Source organism: Heliangelus exortis, chromosome 6, assembly GCF_036169615.1.
Source record: "Heliangelus exortis chromosome 6, bHelExo1.hap1, whole genome shotgun sequence".
Taxonomy (NCBI): Eukaryota; Metazoa; Chordata; class Aves; order Apodiformes; family Trochilidae; genus Heliangelus; species Heliangelus exortis.
This window is the reverse complement of record NC_092427.1, coordinates 18963779-18987298: the sequence shown is the minus strand read 5'-3', so window position 1 is coordinate 18987298 and position 23520 is coordinate 18963779. Positions and strand designations below refer to the sequence as shown.

At 51.0% G+C, this 23520-nt stretch overlaps 1 protein-coding gene and 1 long non-coding RNA gene across 2 annotated transcripts in view; both read left to right on the top strand.

Moving 5' to 3' along the window:
• LOC139797557 (uncharacterized) overlaps positions 1-23520 on the top strand; it is a 336133-nt gene that overhangs the window by 235296 nt on the left and 77317 nt on the right. The gene's annotated exons all lie outside the window — the stretch shown is intronic.
• On the top strand, positions 146-22847 carry LOC139797555 (aryl hydrocarbon receptor-like). Its single transcript, XM_071747006.1, has 11 exons — positions 146-338; positions 424-611; positions 8979-9085; positions 13470-13559; positions 14908-15031; positions 15334-15464; positions 16083-16285; positions 16416-16525; positions 16976-17117; positions 17658-19227; positions 21101-22847. The coding sequence occupies exons 1-11, from the start codon at positions 298-300 to the stop codon at positions 21254-21256; spliced, it is 2862 nt and encodes a 953-aa protein (XP_071603107.1). The 5' UTR covers positions 146-297; the 3' UTR covers positions 21257-22847.

Genomic DNA, 23520 nt, shown 5'->3' with positions numbered 1-23520 from the left:
TTTCAGACCCCGCATCTCCGCTCACCCCCCCTCCACCAGCCATCACCCCCACTTCCCCCGCTCACCTCTCAACACCTCCCGATCCCTCTTCAGCCCCTGTGTCTCCCTCAGCCTCCACTCCCTCTCCACTCCCTCTCCATCCCCCTTCATCCCCCCCAGCCCCTCCTCTCCCAGGGCGGAGGCTGAGGCGGGGCCGCCCCCGTTCCCGCTACATTCCCTCTCCCCGGGGGGAGGCCGGTGCTTGAGGGGCACCCGGAGCCCACTCGACGCTGGCCGAGCTGTGTCCACGGACCGGACATGTATGCGGGTCGCAAGCGGAGGAAGCCGGTGCCGCGGGCGTGAGTGAGGCGGGGGGGTGTGGTGTGGGGCCGGGGCAGGGAGCGAGGGGGGTCCGGACCCCGGTAACGCGGCTCTGCCCGGCAGGTTGCAGCCAGCGCCGGCCGAAGGCGGCAGCTCCAACCCCTCCAAGCGGCACCGGGAGCGGCTGAACCGGGAGCTGGAGCGGCTGGCGGGGCTCCTGCCCTTCCCCCGGGAGGTGGTGGCCGGGCTGGACAAGCTGTCGGTCCTGCGCCTCAGCGCCGGCTACCTCCGTGCCAAGACCTTCTTCAGCGGTAAGGCGGGAGCACCCCCTTATTTTTGTTGTTGTTTGTTTCCTCTAGAAGTCTCTTTTGTTTTGTTTTGTTTTCTCCGGTAATGGCTTTAAATTGGAAGGGACGAGATTTAAATGAGGTATTAGGAACACATTCTACCCTGTGAGGCTGGTGAGACACTGGCCCAGGTTTCCCGGAGGAACTGTGGGTGCCCCATCCCTTAGAAGAGCTCAAGGCCAGGTTGGATGGGGCTTGGAGGCACCTGGTCTGGTGGGAGGTGTCCCTGCCCATGGTAGGGGTTTGGAATTGTATGGTCTTTAAGATCTCCTCCAACCCAAACCATTCTGTGATTCCTCCTTTCTAAAACTGGGTTTTCTGGCTCTGCAATCCCATGTTTCCAGGCTTCAGGATGCATTATGCCCAGGCAAAGAGCAGAGCTTGCCCTCATTTGGAACTAGAGGGACCTGAATAGATGATGTTGGTTTTGTTTCTGAATTCTGCTGAAGAGTAAAATTTGAGGTTGAGGCTGGAGGGCTTCAGCCTGATCCTGAGCTGAGCCTTTGCCTGGCACAGCTGCAAGGGCAGAGGGCAGGTTGTGAAGGCCCATTGGAAAGTTTCATAGTGCAATGACTTTTTTTCCCTCTGTTGTAGCAGACTGGTGAAATACTCAATGTATTGACAGTAAGTAACAATAACCCGTGATGTGGTTACAATTTATCTGAGATTCTTTTTAAATAGGCTGTTCTAAAGGCATGTCTGCCTTGTGCTGGGCTTTAATTGCTGTAGTGACCAGAAACCCAGATGAGGCTATGTAGGCAGGCCTGTATTTCCCTGGTGAAGCAGCAGTGGCTTGAAAATGCTGTGTATGACTTCAGAAACACCATAACTCCTGTTTTTAACTCCAAATCAGTGAATGTATTGAATGCCCTTTTAAATTTTAATTTTTTAAATTCTTTTTCCTTTTCCATTCTCCTTTAAACCCTGCCCTGCTGCTAGGATTGGCACGCAGATAAAATGCAAAATTAATGCCTTGGAAGAGGAGTTATTTGCCTTGCAGCATCAGGTCAATTTGTTTGTTTTGCCCATATGGGCTGTGCTTTCTGCCCTGTTTTTGCCCTGGTAATGAGCTCTACTGTGTCAGTCTTTGTAATGCTGAATGTGTTGCCTGAAATTTGCCATCTGTGACGATGCTCTGGAGCAGAGGAAGACCAGCAGCACGGTGCTGGTGTTGCTGAAGCACGCGAGTTCATGCACGGGGTGGAAGGCAGTGATGCAGCATGAGCCTTGCTCTTCCCCTGAAACATTAAAGTCTGCTACTTAAAGAATTTATAAAGCCAAGGAATGGTAGTGATGCCTTTAAATGGAAGTTTTGAAATGGTTCATCTTGTTGCAAAGTGTTTGCTTTGGGGCTTGTTGTCCTTTCTAGGGTGATTTGTTCTGGGATGCTGAGCAAGCTTGGCTGTGGAACAGGGAGCACAGGATGGCTCTGGGGTGGCCGGTGCCCCTGCCCTGCAGCCATCATAGAATCAGAATTGTTTTGGTTGGAAAAGACCTTTTCAATTTCATCTTGTCCACCCATTAACCCAGCATTGCCACGTCTACCACTAAACCATGTATCCCCATGTCCCTGTGATGGTCCCATGCTGCTGGGGCCATCCATCCTGGGGTTTGACATTCCTGCATCCCTGGCACCCTGAGTTACTTTGGATTTGCATTGTGAGAGGCTGGGGAATCCCCTTCTGAGATTCTCTTCCACTTTTTAATTTTTTCTGTTGTTCCATCTGGTTTGGTTTCCTGGTGCCTACCACTGGGTATGTCAGCTATGGGATGGTGCCTGCATCTGCCTGGCTTAAGGCAGGTCACAGTAACTGAGACAGGTTGAGGGAAGGAGGAAAGCCTCATCCCTTGAGATGCAAATAGTGATTGCAGACCTCCTTGAGTCTCTTCTGTAGCTTTAAAATAAAAATGAAAATTAAGAAGTCTTTAAAAGAGCTCTATGCAAGCCTACTATAAAATCAGATTATTTTAAATTATTTTAGTCCCTTTCAGTGTGAATGCTTGAGTGATGTTGCTTTCTGACAAGGTGCTCTGGAGCTGCAATAAAGCTCAGCTTTGGGAGGCTGTTCAAAACACTCCTCTTCTTCCTGCTTCTTCCATTTTAATTTAGTTTAGGGCTATGGGGTTTTTTGTCATCTGCGTGTTTGCTCATTTTTTCCCTTGGTCTGTCAGGAACCAGGATGAGGAGAAGCAGCTGGGGTTTGCCTGCCTGTTCCTGTACTCTGAGTCTCACTCAGAATCCTTGGATATAGGTCCTGAGGAGGCTGTTTTAGCTGCTGAATGCAGCTAAATCTGAGGTCAGATTGGATGTTTGGTTTCATCATCTTCATTTAAGAGGAAATTTGTACAGGGAGAAGTGATTAAACCCCAGTCGCATTCTAGATCTTGGTCAGTGGTAAAATCATTGGGATCTTTTCTCACCCTGTTTTGGGTTCCTGGTCATCATCTGGCCACATGATAAAGTCTTCAAAATGCAGGACAGGCTTTCCAGCTCATTAAACACACGTTGTGGTGGCCAAATTGCACAGGTTGGGCTGGACTGGCAGAGCAGTGAGGTGGAAGCAAACCTGCTAACTCCTGGAGATGGCAGAAACACCGGGTGTGAGAGGCATCTGCATCGTCTTATATCTCAGCAGTGGAGTTTTGAATGCTGGCTTGAGGAGATATAATCAGGTGGTCTTTTTAAAAGGTTTTGAAAGACATAAATTTTAGAAAGACGTGATTTTCCTTCATGTAGGAATTTAAAAATATTTTTTATGACCTAAATTGAAACTGTCCCTGCTCCCTTTCTCCTTGTTTGGGAGCATGATTTTGGGCCTGCAGTCAGTGAGAGATATCAGAGGATTTAAGGCCGTTCATTGTTTTACTCTTTATCTTTGAAAGGGATTAGAGACCATCAAACATTGTCATCTCTAAGCAATGTTATTTATCTAAACAAACATCGGACTCAGTGTCACTCACCACCTACTGCATTGGGTGTCTCTGCTGCTGTGAAGCATCTGCTGATGGTGGTGGTGGCCTTGGCAGTGCTGGGTTAATGGTTGGACTTGATAATCTGATAGGGCCAAACCATTCTATGATCCTGTGCTCAGATTTGTCTTGTGGCAGCATTGGTGCCATTGGAGAAGCCAGAGAGGAGATCACTGTGCTTGTCTGCGTTCACAACAGCAATTCTGCTTTCCACTGGATTGAGCACTGGTGTCAAGAAGGCATTTAAGACAAATTTCTCTCCCTTAATATCACAGTTTTCCTCTGTATTGCCCACTCCTGCTGAGCCAGGGCTGTGTCACCTGTAGGCTTCCCACTGGCAGAATCAAAAATTCTTGTGCTGGTTTCACTGAAGCTTTGCAGAACTTGTGTGTCATGCTGGAGGGAGAAAGTTGGGCCCTTCCTCAGCTTTTCTGGGGGATATGCTTCCTCCTCTCATGGCTGGACGGAGCAGGCCCTGGAAGATGTCCCCAGCAGGGTCCCCAGGGAGGGTGGCAGGCAGGGGGCCCTTGCCAAGCCAAGAGGGGAGGGAGATGGGTGATGTCTGATATAGACAACCTGAGGTTGCTGTAGTAGGGAAGGGAGCTCGCCTGCTCCCATGTTGTTTATTTTGTTTGTTCTTCAGGAAAATATCCTTCTTGCTGGCTGGAAAACATTTTTCTGGGTAATCAACTTCTAGATTAAAAATGAAACAACCTCAGTTTATTCAAAAGAAACCTGAAGAGGTTGGGGTTTTTTACTAAGTTTTCGATATTCTGCTGCTTCATTGTGATAAGTGCAGGGAAACAATTTTGTGGGCCTATTTAATGTTTGGGTGAGCACAGGTCCCTCTGCCTGTGAGTGTCTCAGATCTGGAGACACTGGTGGGAAAAGAAGCTTTGGAGATACTCCTGGGTAAGGTGAGTGGCAGATCTGCTTTTCAGGGAATTGGCGTGAATGACAAAGAGAGGTGGCTAAAAGGCAATTTCATTAATAAATAAGCCAACCAATCTCCCTTGGAGAGGAACTGATATGTGCTGGGGCATTGAACCCTATGACAGGATGCCATCAGGGAGCACCACTGCCAAAACCCCTCTTCTGTCTCCTGGTCCAAGACCTGATCAGACTGATAAAATGCAGATGTCTGGTGTTTCCTTGCCTTGTTTAAGCAGTGCCAGCAGTTGTGGGGGACATGACCTCTTGCTGCTCTTGAAAAGCCATGGAGTGGTTGTGTTTCCTTCTCGTGCATCAGTGCCTGGAGTGGGTTTAGGACAGAGTTATCTCATTTTCCTCCTTCACAGCAGCTGATGCAAACCCCTGTTCCCACTTGGAGGTTTTGCCATGTGGAAGGAAGGGGGCTGGGAGATATCCTCTTAAAAATGTTAATACCCACTTATTGGTACAGAAGTTTCTCAGGTCCACAAAGCCCTGTCAGGTTCAGGAGTTCACGGGCAAACCTGGTGAGGTATCCCTTCAGCATCACATGAAACAGCTTCTCAGGCAGAGTGCCAAGGGAAGCACCATCCTGGAGGTGGAGGAAGGAAACCCACCCTCCCTTGGTGCCCCAGCCCTCCCACTCCTGAGGGGTGACAGCACAGAGCCAGGCAGCAGAGTTAAAGGGAACAACACTTGTGGGTGAGAACCACCACAGGGCAGAAAGCATCCTCCTGCTATGGGCAGGAATAAGAAGGCAGAAAGCTCCTTCCTTCAAGATGGGGCCAAATGGAGAGAGATTATTGCCCTCTCTGCTAAAAGCCTGTTTGTGACAAAGTAGCCTGTGGGTCCTGGCAGATGATACTATTTTCTTTCTTTGAAGAAAGAGCAGGAAAAATGTGCAAGCCATTTCATAGACCAACTCCTCTCTCCTCACCTCCCTCCTTCCATAGCTGCCAGTAGCAAAGGTGATGCCACTTCTTTCTCTCTTTTTTTTTTTTTTTTTTTTTTTTTTTTTTTTTTTTTTCCTGCTCCCCTGCAAATTCCTGTTCCCAGTTAGCATCATAGAATCCCAGACAGATTTGTGTGCTGAAGGGTATCCCTGGAGTCTTCTTTTCTCCAAGCTGAACAGCCTCAGGTCTCTCAGCCTGTCTCCATAGCAGAGGTGCTCCAGCCCCCTGAGCATCTTTGTGTCCTTCTCTGGACTGTCTCCAACAGCTCCATGTCCTTCTTGTGTTGGAGGCTCCAGAACTGGGCACAGCAGTCCAGGTAGAGTTTCACAAGAGCAGAATAGAGGGAGAGAATCCTCTCCCTCCCCATGCTTGCTGGCCATGCTGCTGGTGATGCAGCTCAGGACACAGCTGCACAGTGAGGGTGAAGACTGCACTCCTGCCCAATGTGAAGGTAAGTGGTGTGTTTAGAAGCCCATTTTTCCCCCTGCTGAGATCACACTGTTCTTGCCTTAGCCTTTTCCTGGAGGAGGATGCCGTGGCGGGGAGGAGGATGCTGTGGCAGGGAGGAGAATGCAGCCGTGGCTCTGTGGTTTGTCTCCGCTCTGTCAGGCTGATGTGCTGTGACAGTTTTGCTGAATTGCTGACCTGAGGGGCTGCGTGGGGCTATTTATGGAGAGACAAAGCCAGGGGACACCAGGCAGGAGGCCAGCCCCAGATGTCTGTAGCCAAGAGCAGGTCATCTTTGGAATCCTCTGGGTGGCTTGGATAGAAAAGGTGCTGCTTGGTGATGGCCCCAGGCAAAACCCCGCAGGGATCCTGGGTCACAGGAGAGCAGCCCCTTGGCTCCAGTGGTCTGGTCCTGTTTGCAAGAGCAAGCTGGGCTTGGTGTCATTCACCTGTGTGGAAGACAGTAGGCCAGCCTCTGATTTTAACCTGTGTTTGCTCTGGCCCCACAGCTTAGGAGCAGCCCAGATGCTGGTAGCAAAATTTGTTTTCAGGCACTGGTTGTAATCTGGTTTTCCTTTTGCAGGGAAATACCAAACCATTAAGCTAGACCTCTAGTAGAGGGCAGCATCCTTTAGCTGCTCTTCTGTCATCCAGGTTTATTTTTATCTCGCACCCCCAGTGCAGCAGTCTGGGAGCTGGCAGAGGAGAACTGAAGGCCTTTAATAATTCAGAACTCCTCTATTTTTGCTCCCAGGGATCAGACAAGTGAGTTGCTGCCAGAAACCCGCTCCATCCCTATGGCAGAGCCCTTCCTGGGCGATGCAGCCCCCGTGCTTGCTCTGCCCAAAAGCCCATCTGTGCTCCAAGGGCTTGTTGGGCTCTGAGCCAGGCAGGGGACACTGGGCGGTCCCTGGAGAGCCCTGTGTGAGCTGAGCCCCAGAGGAATTTGCAGACCTCCCAGAAGCAGTGGTTTTGCTGCGATAGCAGCTTTTTTTTTTTTTTTTCCTTCTGATTAAAAATATAAGAGAATGAACCAGCCCCTCTACTTGAGTTGCCTGGTGAACATGGGTACTGCTGGGTTCTGCTTCAGACCTCCTGGTCCAGGAAGGCTCTGAGATGCACCTGGAGTATCCACCTTGTGTAGTGGCTGGGAAGCTGCTCACCTATGAGTTTCAGCACTTGGAGCTTTGGCACATGAGTGCTGAGATCCTTCAGGATCTGCTCCACACAGATGGAGGAGCAGAGTTTCAGCAGCTGCTTGGCAAAGCCCAAGACAGGCAAGTGTTATGGAGCCTGGTTTTGCTTGCATGCTGATGGCTGGTGCCTTCTGACTTGCTGCTCTGTCTTGGCTCCTGCTGACAGCTTTATGGGGTGTTAAATTAATTCCAGGCTCAACTTGATGCTCCCATTGCATCTGAGCATGGCAGCTCCCTGGCATGGGATCTCGGAAAGGCAAAGTCAGAAGTGATTTTTCTCTCTCTGAGCAGGAGCTCAGGGGTGTTCCAGACAGCCCCCAGTGGCTGTGCTGTGGGAGGCTCACACCTTTCCTCCCAGGCACTGCTTTACCAGTGGCCAAATGCCTTCCCTTATCCTTGTGGTGCTTGCAGGAAGCTTCCCAGCTTTGCTGCATTCTCCAGTCCCCTGGACAGGCCTGCCATGCACAGCCTTTTTGTCACCTTACTCTTTAAATATTATCTACCCTAAAATGTCTGCAGGAGTTGCTCCCCTGGGGAGCGTGGTACAATATTTGCAGACATATCTTCCAGTTAAACTGAGTTATGGGTTTCCTTATCTGTATTTGTTGTGCATCAGTCTCTTAATTTAGGTTGCCTGCAGTCCCAGGTGTCTTGTTGATATCCTTGGGGATGGTTTTCCCTCATGTTTTTCTCCCACTGTGAGCTGTCACTTGCCTTAATTCGATTGAATAAACCTGCTATGTCTGGAGAAGAGAAGGCTCCAGGGAGACCTTAGAGCACTTTCCAGTACCTGAACGGGTTATAGGAAAGCTGTGAGGGACTTTTTACAAGGGCACGGAGAGATAGGATAAGAGATGATGGCTTTAAACTGGAAGAGTTAGGTTAGACACTAGGAAGATACTGTTTGCTGTGTAGATGGTGAGACACTGGCCCAGGCTGCCCAGAGAAGCTGTGGCCGCCCCATCCCTGGAAGTGTTGAAGTCCAGGTTCTAGTGGGAGGTGTCCCTGCCCATGATGGGGGGGCTGTAGCTGAATTATCTTTAAGGTCCCTTCCAACCCAAACCATTCTGGGATTTTATGGTAACTGTAATGAGGCATCACTGACCAAACTGTCAGGGCTGTACTCTCCAAAATGGCACATTCCCTGTCCTGGAAGAGAGTGGAGTTTGCCACAATACCTTTTGCATAGGGCTGTTGTTTGTTCGCTGTCCTTTTAAGAGCCAGGGCATGCATGAGCTGACCCATTCTGGTTCAGGGTGCAGAGAAATGCTGGGTGCAGTGACTCCCCTGGCAAGAGCAGGACTGTGGCTGTGTCTCAGGAGCCAGCAGGGTGTGCGTGCTGTGCTACCCAAGGGCTGGCTTTTGCTCTTTGCAGTGAGTGGCATGAGGCATTGGGACAGAGGGCTTCCACAGAGGCTACTGGTAAGTGACGAGAGACATTTCCAGCTGGTGAGCTCACTGACTGTGTCCTTTTATGCTACTGGCTGCAGGTAACTGCTGGTGAACACGCAAATTCATAGTTATTCTGATGATGCCTGTCTGCTTTAGTGATCCCTGGCTTTAACTGCTCTCCACATGAGGCTGGAGGTAATGGGGAAGGAAAAAAAACCACTAAAAAAACCCCGAAAAGAAATACAAAGTTGAGGGTATTGGGCAGGTGAAAAATATCCTGTTAAAATCAGCTCTTTTGAGGGGTGAAGCAAAGGGCTGACAGCACATCACAGCTTCTCCTGGCAGTGTCCTGCTCAGCTTTGCAGCCAGGTCTGTGTTTCAGATGTTCATGTTGGTGATTTGTGTGTGTTATTGCAACACTGATGTCCCTTTGCTTCATGCAGTTGCTCTACAGAATCCTGGTGCCAAAGAAGCAGAGAGTGATGGAGACTGCAGCAACAGACCAGCTCTGGGCTTGGCAGCAGTGCCAGAGGGCGAGCTGCTCCTACAGGTTAGTGCTCCTCACTGCCCAACTGTCCATAGCAGATGCCTTGAGAGGCATTTTCCTCTTATCCCCTTTCCAGCACCTTTGAATTTCATCTAAATATCAGGCTGTTCTGTAACTGAGTGCAGAATGATTTGGTGAAGCAGTGATTTCATGGGCTTCTGAGTGAGCAGAGGTTCAAGAACTCTTCACATTGCAGGGTAGAAACTGCTGCTGCTTTTCTCCTTTCTTTTCTTTGTAGAGAAAATTGTCATCTGTAAGTTTTTTGGGTGTCAGAACCATATCTGTTTTAGTAGAAGCAGCACTTGCCTTCTGACCCACAGAGACTGAGCTCTTCTGCTTCTCTGTACTTGTGTGTACATGGGCCATAGGTGTGACACAGGAGTCAAGATGTTTTGAGTGTGGCTCCCAACATGGGAACACCTTTCCTGACTCGGTGATGTTGACTAAACATTGGTGAGAAGAGGGAGGACAGTGTCATGGAAGTCTGCCCTGGATTTCAGGGCATTCAGCAATGCACGACACCAAGGACAGAAGTGCTCATGGGCCATATGCTCAGCCACTTGCACACATACAAGGATGTATCCCAGGATCTTAATGAGAGGCCATGTGTGGTGCTGGAAGCAGCATTGCTGATGTTGTGGCATGGTAGGGCTGAGCTTGCTGCTTTTGTGGTTTATTCAGAGACTTCAGGAGCTGATATTCTGTCTATAAACTCCGCACACTGAATAGGTCAGGCTCCAGCAGCACGAGGTCTTGCAAGGACTTGGGCAACCTGTGCCAGGGCCTGATAACAATTTCAAGGAATAAATTGTTCCTACTACCAAATCTAAACCTCCCCAGCACAACCCGAGGCCAATTCTTTTCATCCTATTGTTTGTTCCTTGGGAGAAGAGACTGGCCCCCTACCTCACTCCAGTAGAGAGTGAGGTGCTCTCCCCTCAGCCTCCTTTTCTCCAGGGTGAACACCCCCAGTTCCCTCAGCTGTTCCTCACAGGACTTGTGCTCCAGACCCTTCCCCAGCTCCCTTGTCCTTCTCTGGACATGCTCCAGCCCCTCAATGTCCTTGTTGTGAGGAGCCCAAAACTGGACACATCTTAAACTGGGGTTTAAGGATGAAAACCTTTAAAGATGAAATCCCTTTAAAGGGGTCAGGGCCTCTGTAAGTCTGAGACCCAGGTGGACCAACTCTGCACATTGCTGGCTGCCCAGTTTTACCTCTTTCTGCTGGTTGGTTCTGCAGGGGAAGGACAGAATGCTGCAAGACATTGCTGCAGCTGTGACAGCTTGCTGCTGCTGTGGCAGAGCCATACCTCCAGAGTGGCTCAAAGAGTTAAAACACATTTGGCAGCACCAATTAACCTCTGCAGCAGATTCCCACACACTGAGATCGACCCTCGGAAATAGAGAGAGCATTTGTGCCCAGAAGAAAGGGAAGGAGAAGGGGGAGAAACACCCGACCTGAACGATGAAACAGGAATTGGCAGCAACAATAGCTGGTCTTGGCTGGGATTAGATGCTAGACCCTAATTAATCCTGATGTCTATGCATTAGGAAGTGGGGGAGGCAGGCATGGGCTGGCTACTGCAGCTTCCCTGCCTGCAGCTAGGATTGTGGTATGGGGCAGCTTTTGGCTCTGGTCAGCCATAGGGCTGCTGGAGTCCACACTACAAGAAACTGTCCTGCCTTATAAAGGCAGGAGCATCCTTGCAGGGACCTGTTACCCTTAGGGATGGCTGGGCAGTGCTATAACAGCTGTGGAAGCTGTTCTTCAGCTTCTAGAGAGCTAAACTGGTGACTTCTTTGGGGTTTTGCTCTTAGGCAGCACCGTGGGCTTGAAGGTGTTTATATGAAGTCAATCAGGAGCATTTCCAACCTGGCTAAACTAAGTCATGGAACAAGGGCTCCCACTCAGGGCCAAGGGGAGACTGCTGTAGGTCTGCTCCTCACCCTGGCAAAGCAATGACATGGTCTTCAAAGGTCTGGGCTCTGTGCCACCAGAGTTTGTCCCCCATATTTGGCAAAGGCTGGTGCAGTGCTTTGGGGTGCTCCCCTGCACCTTGAGGATGCCTGTGCTAGAAATATTGCATGAGCACCAGCTCCTGCCAGAGATGGAAATCCAAGGCTCCTAGGACAGCTGCTGTCCTAGCAAACTCTTCTGCACCTTCTAATTTTCATGGATCTCCGTGTGTAAAGGACACTGTCACCCTTGTTCATTCTCCTGTGCCCTGTCCTGACAGCCCTGGGGCTGCTGACTTAGAGAAAACACCCGAACTACTTGCCAAATTTATTAAGCTGATGAGCTCACCTTGAAGAAGATGGGGGCTCCAGTCTGCTCAGCCCATTCCTGCCTGGGAATGCAGCACTCCCTTGGATGTTGACCTTGCAGTCCTGGAGCACAAGGAGAGGATGGAAGGGCCATTGAGCTGTGAAATCCATAAGTTATGTAGCATTAAAAATGTATCAGAAATTTTGGATTGATGACTGCACGTGCTTTTTTCTGTGGGGAGATCTTGATGCTTCAAGCCTGCAGAGACAACAGAATGTGAGTCTTTATTTTGTGAAAACAGAGGGTGGTGTTCAGCCTGTTTTGGTGGAGAGTGTGCACAAACCAGCAAGTGCTCCAGGACTGGGTGTTTGTGCAGCACAAGTCTGTGCACCACGTGCAGAGAGAGCTCCAGAGGAAGAGGAGCATGGCCATGAGCACCCTGTGGCTGATGTGTGCATCTGGGTCACCAACACCCATGCTTGGGCCTGAAAGGATGGTGCTGTGCAGGCTGGATGGATGCTGTGCAGCAGGCTGGCACCAGGCATGAGTCTGGAAGGAACTGCTATGGGAGAACATGGCTTTTCAGAAGCCAGACTCTTACACTTTAGCCTTTTACATTTTCACTGGTGGTGGCTGTGTGCAGCACTGGGTTGGCCATCTGGTCCTCAGGGCAAGTGATGGTGGGAAGAGGGAGTGAGCAGTGAAGACAACGCCTCACCTCTGCCTTGTTCCTTTCCCACGTGGTGACACCATGGTCCTTCTCCAGACCTCTCCTCTGGCACCTGGAAAGGGCAGGAGGGATGTGAATGAGGCTGGGTGATGTCTGGGTTTCTCCTGAGAGCCTCCAAAGCTTTAGGAGTGTTTCCATCCCTGTGGCCCAAACAACAGCAAGGTATGCCCAGCCAGTGCTGGCAGCACACACTGATCTGCAGTGGGTTTGCTCTGCACTGATCATCCCTTGGCTCTTCCAGCCCCATCCTGTCCTGGGCCACGTGGGGCTGACAGGACTCTCTCAGGCTGTGAACTCCAAAAACAGAGTCACCAGGTAGAATCAAGGCCACAATAAAGTCTTCTGGGAGCCTTCTCTCCTCCAGGCTGAGCAACCCCAACTCTGTCAGCTTGTCTTCACAGGAGAGGTGCTTCAGGTCATATCTGTGGCCTCCTGGACCTGGTCCATGTCTTTCTTGGGCTGAGGAGCCCAGAGCTGTATGCAGTACTGAAGGTGGGCTCTCAACAGAGTGGAGTAAAGGAGGAGAATCACCTCCCTCAACCTGCTAGATGTGGGTCAACATTAAATGCAGCCCTTATGAAACACTCTGATTCAAGGTTGCCAGAAAGGTTTGTTTCCAGCAGAAGACCAGAATGGACCAGTTCCTGATGGTGTCCATTCTTGTTCTGCAGACTGTTCTGATATTTTTATCTGCTCTTTGCGTATGATGAGTATAAATATCCAAATCTGAGTCTGAATGATTACTCCCAGGATGGAAACAGTTTTTCAGCAGTTTGGATTAGGTTATGCTCAAAGACTATATGGATGTGACCTCAAAGAATCCCAGCAGAAGCTACTGTCTGTTTTCTTGGTGATCACAGCCCTACTGCTGTTGATTCCCATTTTTTTCTGGCCAGCTTTCAATTGGTAGCACTCCCCTGAGTGAAGCAGAGCAGAAAATAATCTGAGAATGAGCTGCAGGCCTTGACTTCTGCTGGGCAGATCAGGCTCCTCAGGTCTGCAAAAAAATGTGTCTTAGTTGCATGTCCTCTAGCACCATGGCAAGGTAGGAGCGCTGAAGCAATTGCAAGAATGGAGGTCTCTGGTGCTTCTCCCATCCTTCTGGAGGGGCATAAAACCAAGAAGGTGCTTAGGTGGATTTGGTGGGATCCAGGATAGTACCCAATGTCACAGCAGTGAGGTGCTGTTGAGAAGGCTTCCTTTCCTTCCAGGGCTTCCCATGTTTTGTTTCCTCTCCTACAACTTCCTTTTCATGGGTCAGTGGCTCAGCTGCCTGCTAGCTGGGACCAGACAGGACTTTGGTGACCAGTGGCTGAGCAGAATGAAACTTGCCAGCCAGCTAGAAGAGGGTAACATGAGGTGGCATCTATCTATTGATCTCTCTCCCCTAGGCACTCAATGGCTTCTTGCTGGTGGTGACTTCAGAAGGATTGATATTCTACTCCTCTCATACAATTCAGGACTATCTGGGATTTCATCAGGTTGGTGGGAAAGCTCTTACTGTGATGGGTTTGCAGAGAGAAATTATTTTTAGGGGGTGGAGAAGTTGGGGAGCTTCAAGTTTCCTGTGAGAAGAAAGCTCTGCAGGGATCGTGGGATCTCAGAAGGCTTTGTGGAGCTTTTCCTTGGTCTTGTGAATGGTTGTGAAGAGGTGTCAAAGCAACTTTACCAGTCCACAGATGCTTTCCACCAGCTGTCTTCACAGTCTGTGAGGCTCATGGCCCCATTGTGTAATGCCAAGGTGAGATGCTCAGAGGGCTGGAGCACCTCTGCTATTGAGACAGCCTGAGATTTGGAGTTGTTCAGCCTGGAGAAGAGAGGGCCCTGGGGAGACCTTAGAGCATCTTCCAGTACCTGAAGGGGCTACAGGAAAGCTGGGGAGGGACTTTGCGCAAGAGCATGGAGTGATAGGATGAGGGGGAATGTTTTTAAACTGGAAAAGTTGAAATTTATGTTAGACATTGGGAATAAATCCTTTGCTGTGAGGGAGATGAGACACTGGCCCAGGTTGCCCAGAGAAGCTGTGGCTGCCCCATCCCTGGCAGCATTGAAAGCCAGGTTGGATGGGGCTTGGAGCAACCTGGTCTAGTGGGAGGTACCCTTCCCCATTTAGGGGGGTTGGAACTGGATGATCTTTAAGGTCCCTTCCAACCCAAGCCAGGCTGTGTCTATGACTGTATGTCTGAGCTTCCCTGCCCAGTTTGTTTGCTCATGGGCTCCCACTCCTCTGGGTAACTCCTGGTGAATCCCATAGGCTTCCCATGCTTTGTGGTTATCTGGGCACACAGGTAACTTGGAAGGCACTAGGTCAGATGTGCAGGGAGTTATCTCCAGTCCTTCCCACACAGCTGGCTTTCTCAAACATCTGGAGTAGATGAGGACCATCCACCTGGTCAGAGGGGGTGGAGTGCCAGAGCAGATGCCTCTTTCTCTTGGGAACAGTGTAGAGATGGGGTCACCTTGCTGCTGTTTTGCTTCCAGCCCCATGTTTTATCTCGCAAGTCAGGACTAGGATTTTGAAGGACACCGTATCTTGGGGATGAGTGCATCAGATTGGTGCTGTGTTACTGCTGCTGGTGGCTTTTTAGGATGGAGGAGGGGAAGGTCTGGCCCAACATGAGCAAGCTGCCTGTTCCCACTAGCATCAGCTCTGGTGGAAGGTGTCAGGTACCTCATTCATCCAGTGACCTTGTTGAGCCATAGGGAAACTGTGTAGGATGTGGCCAACAGTGCAGCATTTGGAGCAGTGACAAACTGTTCCCAGGTGGGACATGAAAACTGGGCCCCTTGGGCAGGCCACAGAGCTCATGTTTTGCTTTTTTCCTCTAGACAGATGTCATGCACCAGAGTGTCTTCGAGCTGATCCATGCAGAGGACCAGCAGGAATTCAGACGCAATCTCCACTGGGCCCTCAACCCGCCCCATGCTCCTGAGGATGAGCCTTCTCCAGAAGGTAAATGCAGGCTGGGAGCCAGGCTTCCTGGTTGGCACAAGGTGTGCAGCTCTCCATGGGTGAAGAGGAGCCCAGCTCTCTGCCAGCAACTGTGTGGGGCTTGTGTTCTTGTGGCTCAAGCCGTGGGGTCATCCCAACCACTGGAGCTTGCCATGGCTTCCTGTTGCTGTGCTCTGCAAACTGCTGCACTCTCCAGTGCTGGGGACCTCCAGCCCCTCCTAGGGACCTCCAACAGCTATGGTGGACCTCCAGTCCTTTCTGAGGACCTTGCTAGCTCCTCTTTCAGTCCCTCTCTCCCACAGGAGGGAAGAGTCTTGGGTCTTCTGCTGTCACCTACAAGCCAGACCAGCTGCCCCCTGAAAAGTCCTCTTTTCTGGAAAGGAGCTTCGTGTGCCGCTTTCGTTGCCTCCTGGATAATTCATCTGGCTTCCTAGTGAGTACAGCCCCACACTGTGACCTTCACAACAGGATATAGGATGCAGGTTCATCCCAAGGGGCCCGTTCCACTACTGGAGCATAAAAATTGGCCTGGAAAGACCCAAGGCTCCTTTCTGCCATGTGGAGCACTGGTGTGTCTCAACCTGGATATATTTCTGCTGGTTTTCATAGGTTTGGTCTGTAACCTACAATCTCTGCTCTCAGAGATGCTGAATCTTGAACAAAAGTGCTTTTCCTACATACATTTTGTCAGATTTTGGGGTCAAAGGCATATCTTCAGACAAAATAGTTGGTGGTCATTCCTCTTCCTCTTTGCTGCAAGTTAGTGAGGTTCTTACCTTTGTACCCACAGTGTAGTGACACTCTTTCTTCCTCTAGAAGTTCCTCTGCTCAGCAAGCAGCTTCAGGGAGAGAAAGCAGCGGGCTGCTGCTGCAGGGAGCTCAGTGTAGTTCCTGTAATCCTCTGTCTTATTTTAGTGGGGAACACTGGAGTTGCAGGGATGGTTCTCATCAAATCTGCAGCAAGGTGGCTTACATTCTATGCAGCTCTCCTCCCTCCCTTCTCTCTCTGTACAATTTTCCGCATGACACAGAGATTTCCTTCTCTTCTCAGGCGTTAAACCTTCAAGGCAGGCTGAAATTCCTTCACAGACAGAACAAAAGGCCTGAGGATGGGTCTCCACTGACACCCCAGCTCGCTCTCTTTGCTATCTCCACCCCCTTGCAGCCTCCATCCATCCTGCAGATCCGAACCAAGAACATGATCTTCAGGACGAAGCACAAATTGGACTTCACCCCCTTGGCATGTGATGCCAAGTAAGCAGCAGAGCTGAACTGAGGGATGATGCTTCAGGTTTCCAGCATGCTGGTCCATACCCTCCCCTGCCTGGGTGATGTCCCACCCTGTCTCTATCTCTGAACTGGGCACTTTCTTGCCCTCCCACAGGGGGAAGATCGTTTTGGGCTATACCGAGGCGGAGCTGCGGATGTGCGGCACCGGTTACCAGTTTGTCCACGCTGCTGACATGCTGTACTGTGCTGAGAACCACGTCAGGAGTGAGAGTCTCTTCCTTGGTCCCTTGTGTCCACCTCTGGGGCTGATGGGTGGGATGGTCCCACTTGTGTCCACCTCTGGGGCTGATGGGTGGGATGGTCCCACTTGTGTCCACCTCTGGGGCTGATGCGTGGGCTGGTCCCTTGTGTCAACCTCTGAGGATGATGAGTCGGCTGGGCTACGGGCAGCCCTGCTGGTTGGCTGCTCTTTCCTCCTAGGAAGCATTGCTCTGGGCCTTGCTGTGTTGCTCTGGTCACTATGATGGGTCCGGGGAGATGTGTAGAGAAGGGTCTTTAGCTGAGGTGGTGTCCCCTGCCCATGCCAGCCGTGCCACTGATATGACCCCACCTGCTTATCGTGGCTGGAAATGGCGCTGTGGCTGGAGGCAGCCCTGACTCTGGTGACAAGCTGGCAGCCTCAGCACTGGGCTACCTCCTGCTTCCTCCTGGCAGTGATGAGGACGGGTGAGAGTGGTCTGACAGTCTTTCGCCTGCTGACGAAGCAGAACCGCTGGAGGTGGGTGCAGGCCAACGCGCGGCTCGTCTACAGGAGCGGCAAACCTGAGTACATCGTGGTCACGCAGAGACCCCTTGTGTAAGTGCCATCTGGGCCAGCCCAGGCTGGGATTGGGGACATGCAGGTTTTTAACATCAGTGTGGGCAGTGGGATGCCCTGAGCAGGGCAGGGTGTTCAGTCTCTTATTGCTTTTTCTGCCTTGTAAAAGCTTAACCTGGGAAGATTGCTGGCTGCTCTCCTACATGTGGGTGCAGGAGCAGCAGTGTCCTCAGATTTGGCTCCTGTGTGGCAACATCCCTGTCCTAAGGGGTGGCTGCAGCTTAGATGAGCAGGGCAAAGGTGTGACTTCTGTCTGGCAGAGCTCTGCTGCCCTTTGCATTTTAAGTGTCCTCTTGGTATTGCTACAGTGTGTTTTTAGGTGTGTATGCATATAAAAACCTTTACGTGTGTGTGTATTTGTGCATAAATGTGTCTGCATGTGGTCCTGCTGGGTATGTGCATGCTGGTTGTAGCAAAAGGGCTTTGGCTTGCAGAAGTCACAATTATCCATTGCAGAAGCTTTTTGCAGAACTTGTTTATGCATATAACAAGCTCCATGCTGCTCTTCCTCTCCTACAGAGATGAAGAAGGAGGAGAGCACCTCCGGAAACGGTCCATGCATCTTCCCTTTACCTTTGCTACAGGAGAGGCACTCTTATACCAAAGTGCTTACCCTCTCCCAAGCTTCCCTGACCCTTTTCAGAGCAAAGGGAAAACCAGCAGGGCCAGGAAGGCCTCCCACAGGCATGAAGGATGCTCCAAGAAAGATGGTATTGACCCCAGTTCTCTGCTGGGTGCCATGATGCAACAGGACACAGCAGCGTATGTCTCTCATCCAGCTCCCACACCTAACAGCTCCCTCAGCAGCAGTTTTGTGGACCACGTGGAGGATGTGTCCTTGCTGGATGCAGGAAGTGATGCCCAGAGTATGGGCACTGCTCCAGCTTCTTCAAAGAGGGACAGCCTCAAAGATAACCTTGTGGGTTTGCAGCAGGACAGCTCTGTCTTGGCCACTCTGGACTCACTCTCAATTAAAAGTGACACAAGCTGTTCCAACAGCAAGCTCTTCAGTGAGCTGGAGGGATTGGGGTTGAATGCTGAGGGCCTGGACCTCCTGCTGCTGGATGAGAAAATGGTGATGGTCAACACAGACCCTGAGCACACGCCAACCCTGAGCGATGGCCTCACCAGCAATAAGGTTCTCTCCTACATCCACACCACTCTGGTGAACAACTACAAGGGAGGACAACAGGTCTGTCCCCTGCCAGGCATGTCCCCAAGCCCACATGGAGGGACTGCAACATACCAGGGCCATGTGGAGGACAAGGACTTGCAGTACCTGCCCCAGCCTGGGGTGCAGCCCAGCACTGCCCCAGGCCAAACCCCTGCTCCCTGCTGGGAGCAGCTGCTGCCAGGGCAGGCTGAGGAAGAAGAAGCAGCTGATGGCTTGCAGTGGAGGTCACCTGGAGGAGAAGCTCTGCTCTGCTTCCTCCAGCAGGCACAAGGCACCTCATGGGACAGGGTACCCACTTCACCTCTGGGAAGCCACCAGGAGGTGCCTGGGGCTCAGCAGCTGGAGGGTGACCTCATGATGATGCATCCCAACCAAGAAGATCCTCGCCAGTCCCTCTCCCTGCCCAGCCCATGGCAGGGCTGTGTGGGGCCACCCAGCCAGCTGAAACGCTGTCACTTGCCAACCAATGGGTTGTGCAGCCACAGCCCTGGCTCTGATCCACAGTTCCTGCCTGGCAGCAGCCCCAGCCCCTGGCAGGGCTGTGTCTCCCAGCTCCTAGGCTCCCCATCTCAGCCTGGTTCTTCTGGCAGCAGCCAAGACTTCATCTCCCAGCACCAGGGCTGCTTGGACACAAGGCCTGGGGAACCCATGGCACACTTCAGCCTGAATGGATTATGCAGCACAGAAACTGCCAGCAGTGAGGGGTCCCAGGAAGAGATGTCTCCATACTCCAATTTTTTCCCCGGTTCCTCGTACCAGCTTATTCCCAAGAAGCATCCCAGCCCTGTTCTTTCCACAGCCCAGCACCCTTTCCCAAGCTCATCTGCAGAGTGCTTTGGGAGCATCAGCAGCCTGTTGGACACTCCAGTGAGCTCCTATGGGACATATGTGCTGAGCCAGGAGAGCAGGCACAGGGTAAAGGTCTTTGTCCACTCTCATGCTCAGATTTTCTTGGTGCTGGGATTTCCTGGGGGTCTCGGCACGGGGAGCCACGTGCTGCTTAGCTGGTGGATAAGAATCACCTTGCTCTAGCTGGTGGGTGGCCAGAAAAGAAGATCTTAGGGGCTTCTCTTTGCACCAAGAGTTAAAGAGCAATGGGCCAGAGTAGGGGGGTTTCTCTTTAGAAGGTAGATGTCTCTGGGTCTGAGTTTGTGTGTTTGATTGACATGTCTGTACAGGGAGTAATTCCAGCCTGGTGAAGGGTCTGGAGCTCAAGTCTTGTGAAGAGAAGCTGAGGGAACTTGGAGGTGTTCATCCTGGAGAAAAGGAGGCTGAGTGGAGCCTTAGAAAGTAAAAGGCTCCACTCAGCCTCCTTTTCTCCACCTTCTCACTGTCTACAACTCTCTGACAGGAGGCTGGAGCAAGGAAGCTCTTATCCCAGGGAATGAGTAACAGGGCATGAAGAAATGGCCTCATGTTGTTCCAGGGTAGATTTAGATTGGATATTAGGAACAATTTCTTTCCCAAAAGGGTTGTCAGGCCCTGGCACAGGTTGCTCAGGAGTCACTAACCCTGGAGGGACTGAAAAGCTGTCTAGATGTGGTGCTGAGAGACATGGTTTAGTGGTGGCCTTGGCAGTGCTGGATCAACAGTTGGACTTGATTTTAAAAGTATTCTCCAACAAAAACAATTTGGTGAGTCTATGCACTAGTAAGTTTTCATGGGTTGTAAAAAGCACCTGTGAGATGAAGATCTTATGTACCATAAGGAACTGTCCTCTGGGCTGCTCACAGTCCTTATCAAGAGCCCATCCAGCTGCTGCAAGCCCTCAGCATCACAGTGCAAGATCTGCAGCATTGGATATCAGCATCACAGTGTCCTCGGGGGCTGTCCTCACAAGTGACTCCCTTGGGTTCAGGGCCAACAGCCCAAACTGGGGCTGTGTGGGGAGGGTATAGGAAGGGAAAGCTGCCTGACCCTTTCCCCTCTCTCTTATGCAGTTGCCTTTCTGGGCTGGGGCTCATAGTGTGGAGAGCTGGCCTAGATCCTGGGGAAACCCATCTCTGCAGTGATGCCTCCCTATCCTGGGGCACCACCAGGCAGGAGGAGACGTCTAAGTCTGTTCTAACTCCCTGCTTGCTCTGCCCTGGGAATTAATGTCCCCAGGGTAGCTTCTTACTTGATGCCAGACATCTTCTGCTATCAGAATGGTACCTTGCTATCTCACAGGGGTTTCTGTGTTAACCACTGGGGCCCTCAGATGGTGTCCAAGCACCTTTTGCATCTTCCTGAAGTCCATACATACTCTGCACCTCAGGACCTCTCATTCTCTGCCTCCTCCACTCCACACACTGGACACCTTCTAGCTCTGTTGAAAAGCTTTCCTCTGGTCCTACCTAGGGGGTTGGGAGCTTGTAGGATAACTGAAGAACAGCCCCAACACTTCTCTAGAGCTTGGTGGCCATGTCATGTGGCTTCCATGGTTTTGCTTTGCCAGGAGGAGTGCAGGAAGGGTGCAAGACCCAAGTGCTTGTTTCAGATGCAGTCCAGTTACATTTTTGGATGGGTTTCCTGGACCACCTGGTCATGCTATCCCAAGGTCAGAAAGTGAAAGTTAGTGCCTTCTGAGGAGGTTGGATGCTCTTAGCCTCTGGATCTGTTCAGCCTCTTGTCACTGAAGGGACAGTAAGCATCTATGAGACAGGAGCTTGGGGAAGGGGTGGGAACATGTATGGGGTCACTGCTAGGCCTCTGGATCACCAGGGTTGGAAGGGTGGGACCAGCCCTATCAGTACTAGTAACAAGCTGCAAAATGCCTTAACCCTCTGTTTTTTCTTTCTTCTCCTAGCCTGAAAGTGGCTGTGTTCTGCCCAACGTTCCCATGAGACCCCCTGGAGACCTCCCAGTGCTGGGGGGGAGCCCAGTTCCCCCTCACCAGCTGCATCCTCAGACAGAAGCAGTGCCAGGTCACCCTCATGCCTCCAGCAGTGACTTCTGCCTCTAGGAGTCAAAGACTGGAGCAGACAGAGCATGACTGTTCCCTGGGGAAGGAGCTGCCTTCATGATGCAGACAACAAACCTTTCCCTTTCTACATGTCCTGCCATTGCTCTTGATGCTGCTTGCTTTGGCTCAGTGGTTTTTTTTGTTTGTTTGTTTGTTTTTTACTATAATTTTTCCAACTTCCCACCATCCTACCCTATCTGAGACTCCATGTGCTGGTCCCATGGATGTGTTCCAGGCCTGGGGAGAGCAGTGGGGCTGGAGGGCGTGACAGAGAGCTGGGCCAGGAGGTGGATCAGACAATGCAGGCAGCCTCATCTTTTCCTTGTGGTGTCCCAAAGTTGTGTCTTGGCCAGTTGGAGGATCTCAGAGCACATTTTCCTTTGCTGTGTCTCATCCTAACCACCCGACCTCCTTGCTCTTGTTTCTCCAGCAGGCTGAATGTCTGCTCATCCTGCCTCCATACCTCACTGAGTCAGCTGGGAAATGTTGAAGCCTTTTATGTTTGCTGATGCCTTTTAAATGTCATTTGGAGACTGACTGTTGCTTTTGAAACAAAAACAAGTAAACAAACAAACAAAAAAGGATTGGCATCTAGGCTGCTGTGTTGAAGATGTGATGGATTTGTGGCCAATCTTGTCCTTGCCAAGAAGCCAGGAAGAAACTTCTCCATTGCACCCATTTTTGCAGTTCTGCATTTATTAGTTGAGTGCATTATTTGGGGTGTTTTGCTTGGTTGTTGGAAGCCCATGGCTGTTGTTTGGCTCCTGTGGTTTCGTAAATCCTCATGGTGCCTGTGGGTAGGCACCTGTCACCCCCCAGGACTGGCAGGTGGTTGACATCCTCCAGCTTCACCAGAACAAAGAGACAGGAAAGGTTTTCCCCTCTGGTAGTAAATTTCCTTCCACCCCAGCCAGGCACCTGTGCCTGTGGCCACATTGTATGGCTCTTGTCTGGCTTATCAAGAACATGAACCCTGACTTGTGTTCTCGTGTGGCACTGCTCCTTCCCCACCACCAGGTTGTCCTGTGCCCCAGGTGTTCCTATTTTAAATCCATCCCCTGGGCTTTGCTGTGCTGTGTGTGAGGTGCCCAGGTTGGCTGATCAGCAAGTTTTTTCCGGGGGGATGAGGTCTGAAGTATCTGGACAGGCAGCAGGGATTGTTCTCAGATAAGCAGAAGCAGGCTGGCATATCAGATAAGCAGTGGAGCTGCCTAACCTGAGGAGATTATTGCAGACCTACTGTACAAAAAATGTTTTCAGTAAGATAAGCAATTAAAATAATAAATAATTGTAAGTACTGGTGGAGTGATATTTTCCCACAGAACATAAATACAGCCTGTATGTATGTGTATATAATATGAACTGACAGATTTATTTATATGCCACTCCAGTGGAGGAAAAAAACTTTTCACCTTCCCAAAGTAGCATCCCATGGGAAGGGACAAAAAGGCTGCTCAAAAGATCAGAAGTGCAGTGACCTGAGCAAACCTTCTCCCTCCTCCTGTGTGTCCAGTTCGGTTTCATGTCAGCTTTCTTGTTGTTTGGTTTCATGTCAGCATGTTCCCCCCCCTCCAGAGAAAGGCAGAGCCCCTCAAGGAGCTTTTTCAGCTTGTACCTGCTTTTCTTTGGCCCTGTGAATGCACTCCAGTCACACGGTGGAGAGCCCAGCCTCAGGGACCTTTGTCCACTGCCTTTGGTAATAGGGGGGCTTTGTGGGCTGGAGAAGGGGACAACTGAGCTTCCATGTGATTTGGGGTGCAGTCTGGCTCAGGCACTTGGCTCTGTCTCCTGCTAGCCCTGCCAGTAATAAGCCCTCTGCTCAGGGAGAGCTGAGCTGCTGTGGGGTTGTGTTCAACCCCCAGAGAAGAAAATTTCCTCTGTGTGTGATTGCTCTTGGTTTGGTGTTGTCCCCTGGGGAGTGCCAGGATGCACAGCCTGGAAGAACTGAAGCTGATGGGATGGCAGGCAGCCAGGAGAACAACCACCTCATCCTTGAAGCCCTCATAGCCTTTGGGATTACATTCATCACCCAGCTCTTGCGATTCCTCTCCAGTACCTGGGGTGGCACCTCTCAAAGGGCTGGGCTATGCAGTGGGCACTGCCACAAGCCTGGCTGGTTCATGAGCATCATCCCTTTACTGCAGGAGAAATGTTGGCCAGATCTAGTGGGTGATGCCACCTGGGCTGTGGATTTGCATACCCTGGTGATGTGGCATTTCAGAGGGCTTGTACCATGGGTTATGAAAATGGACCATGAGGATGGT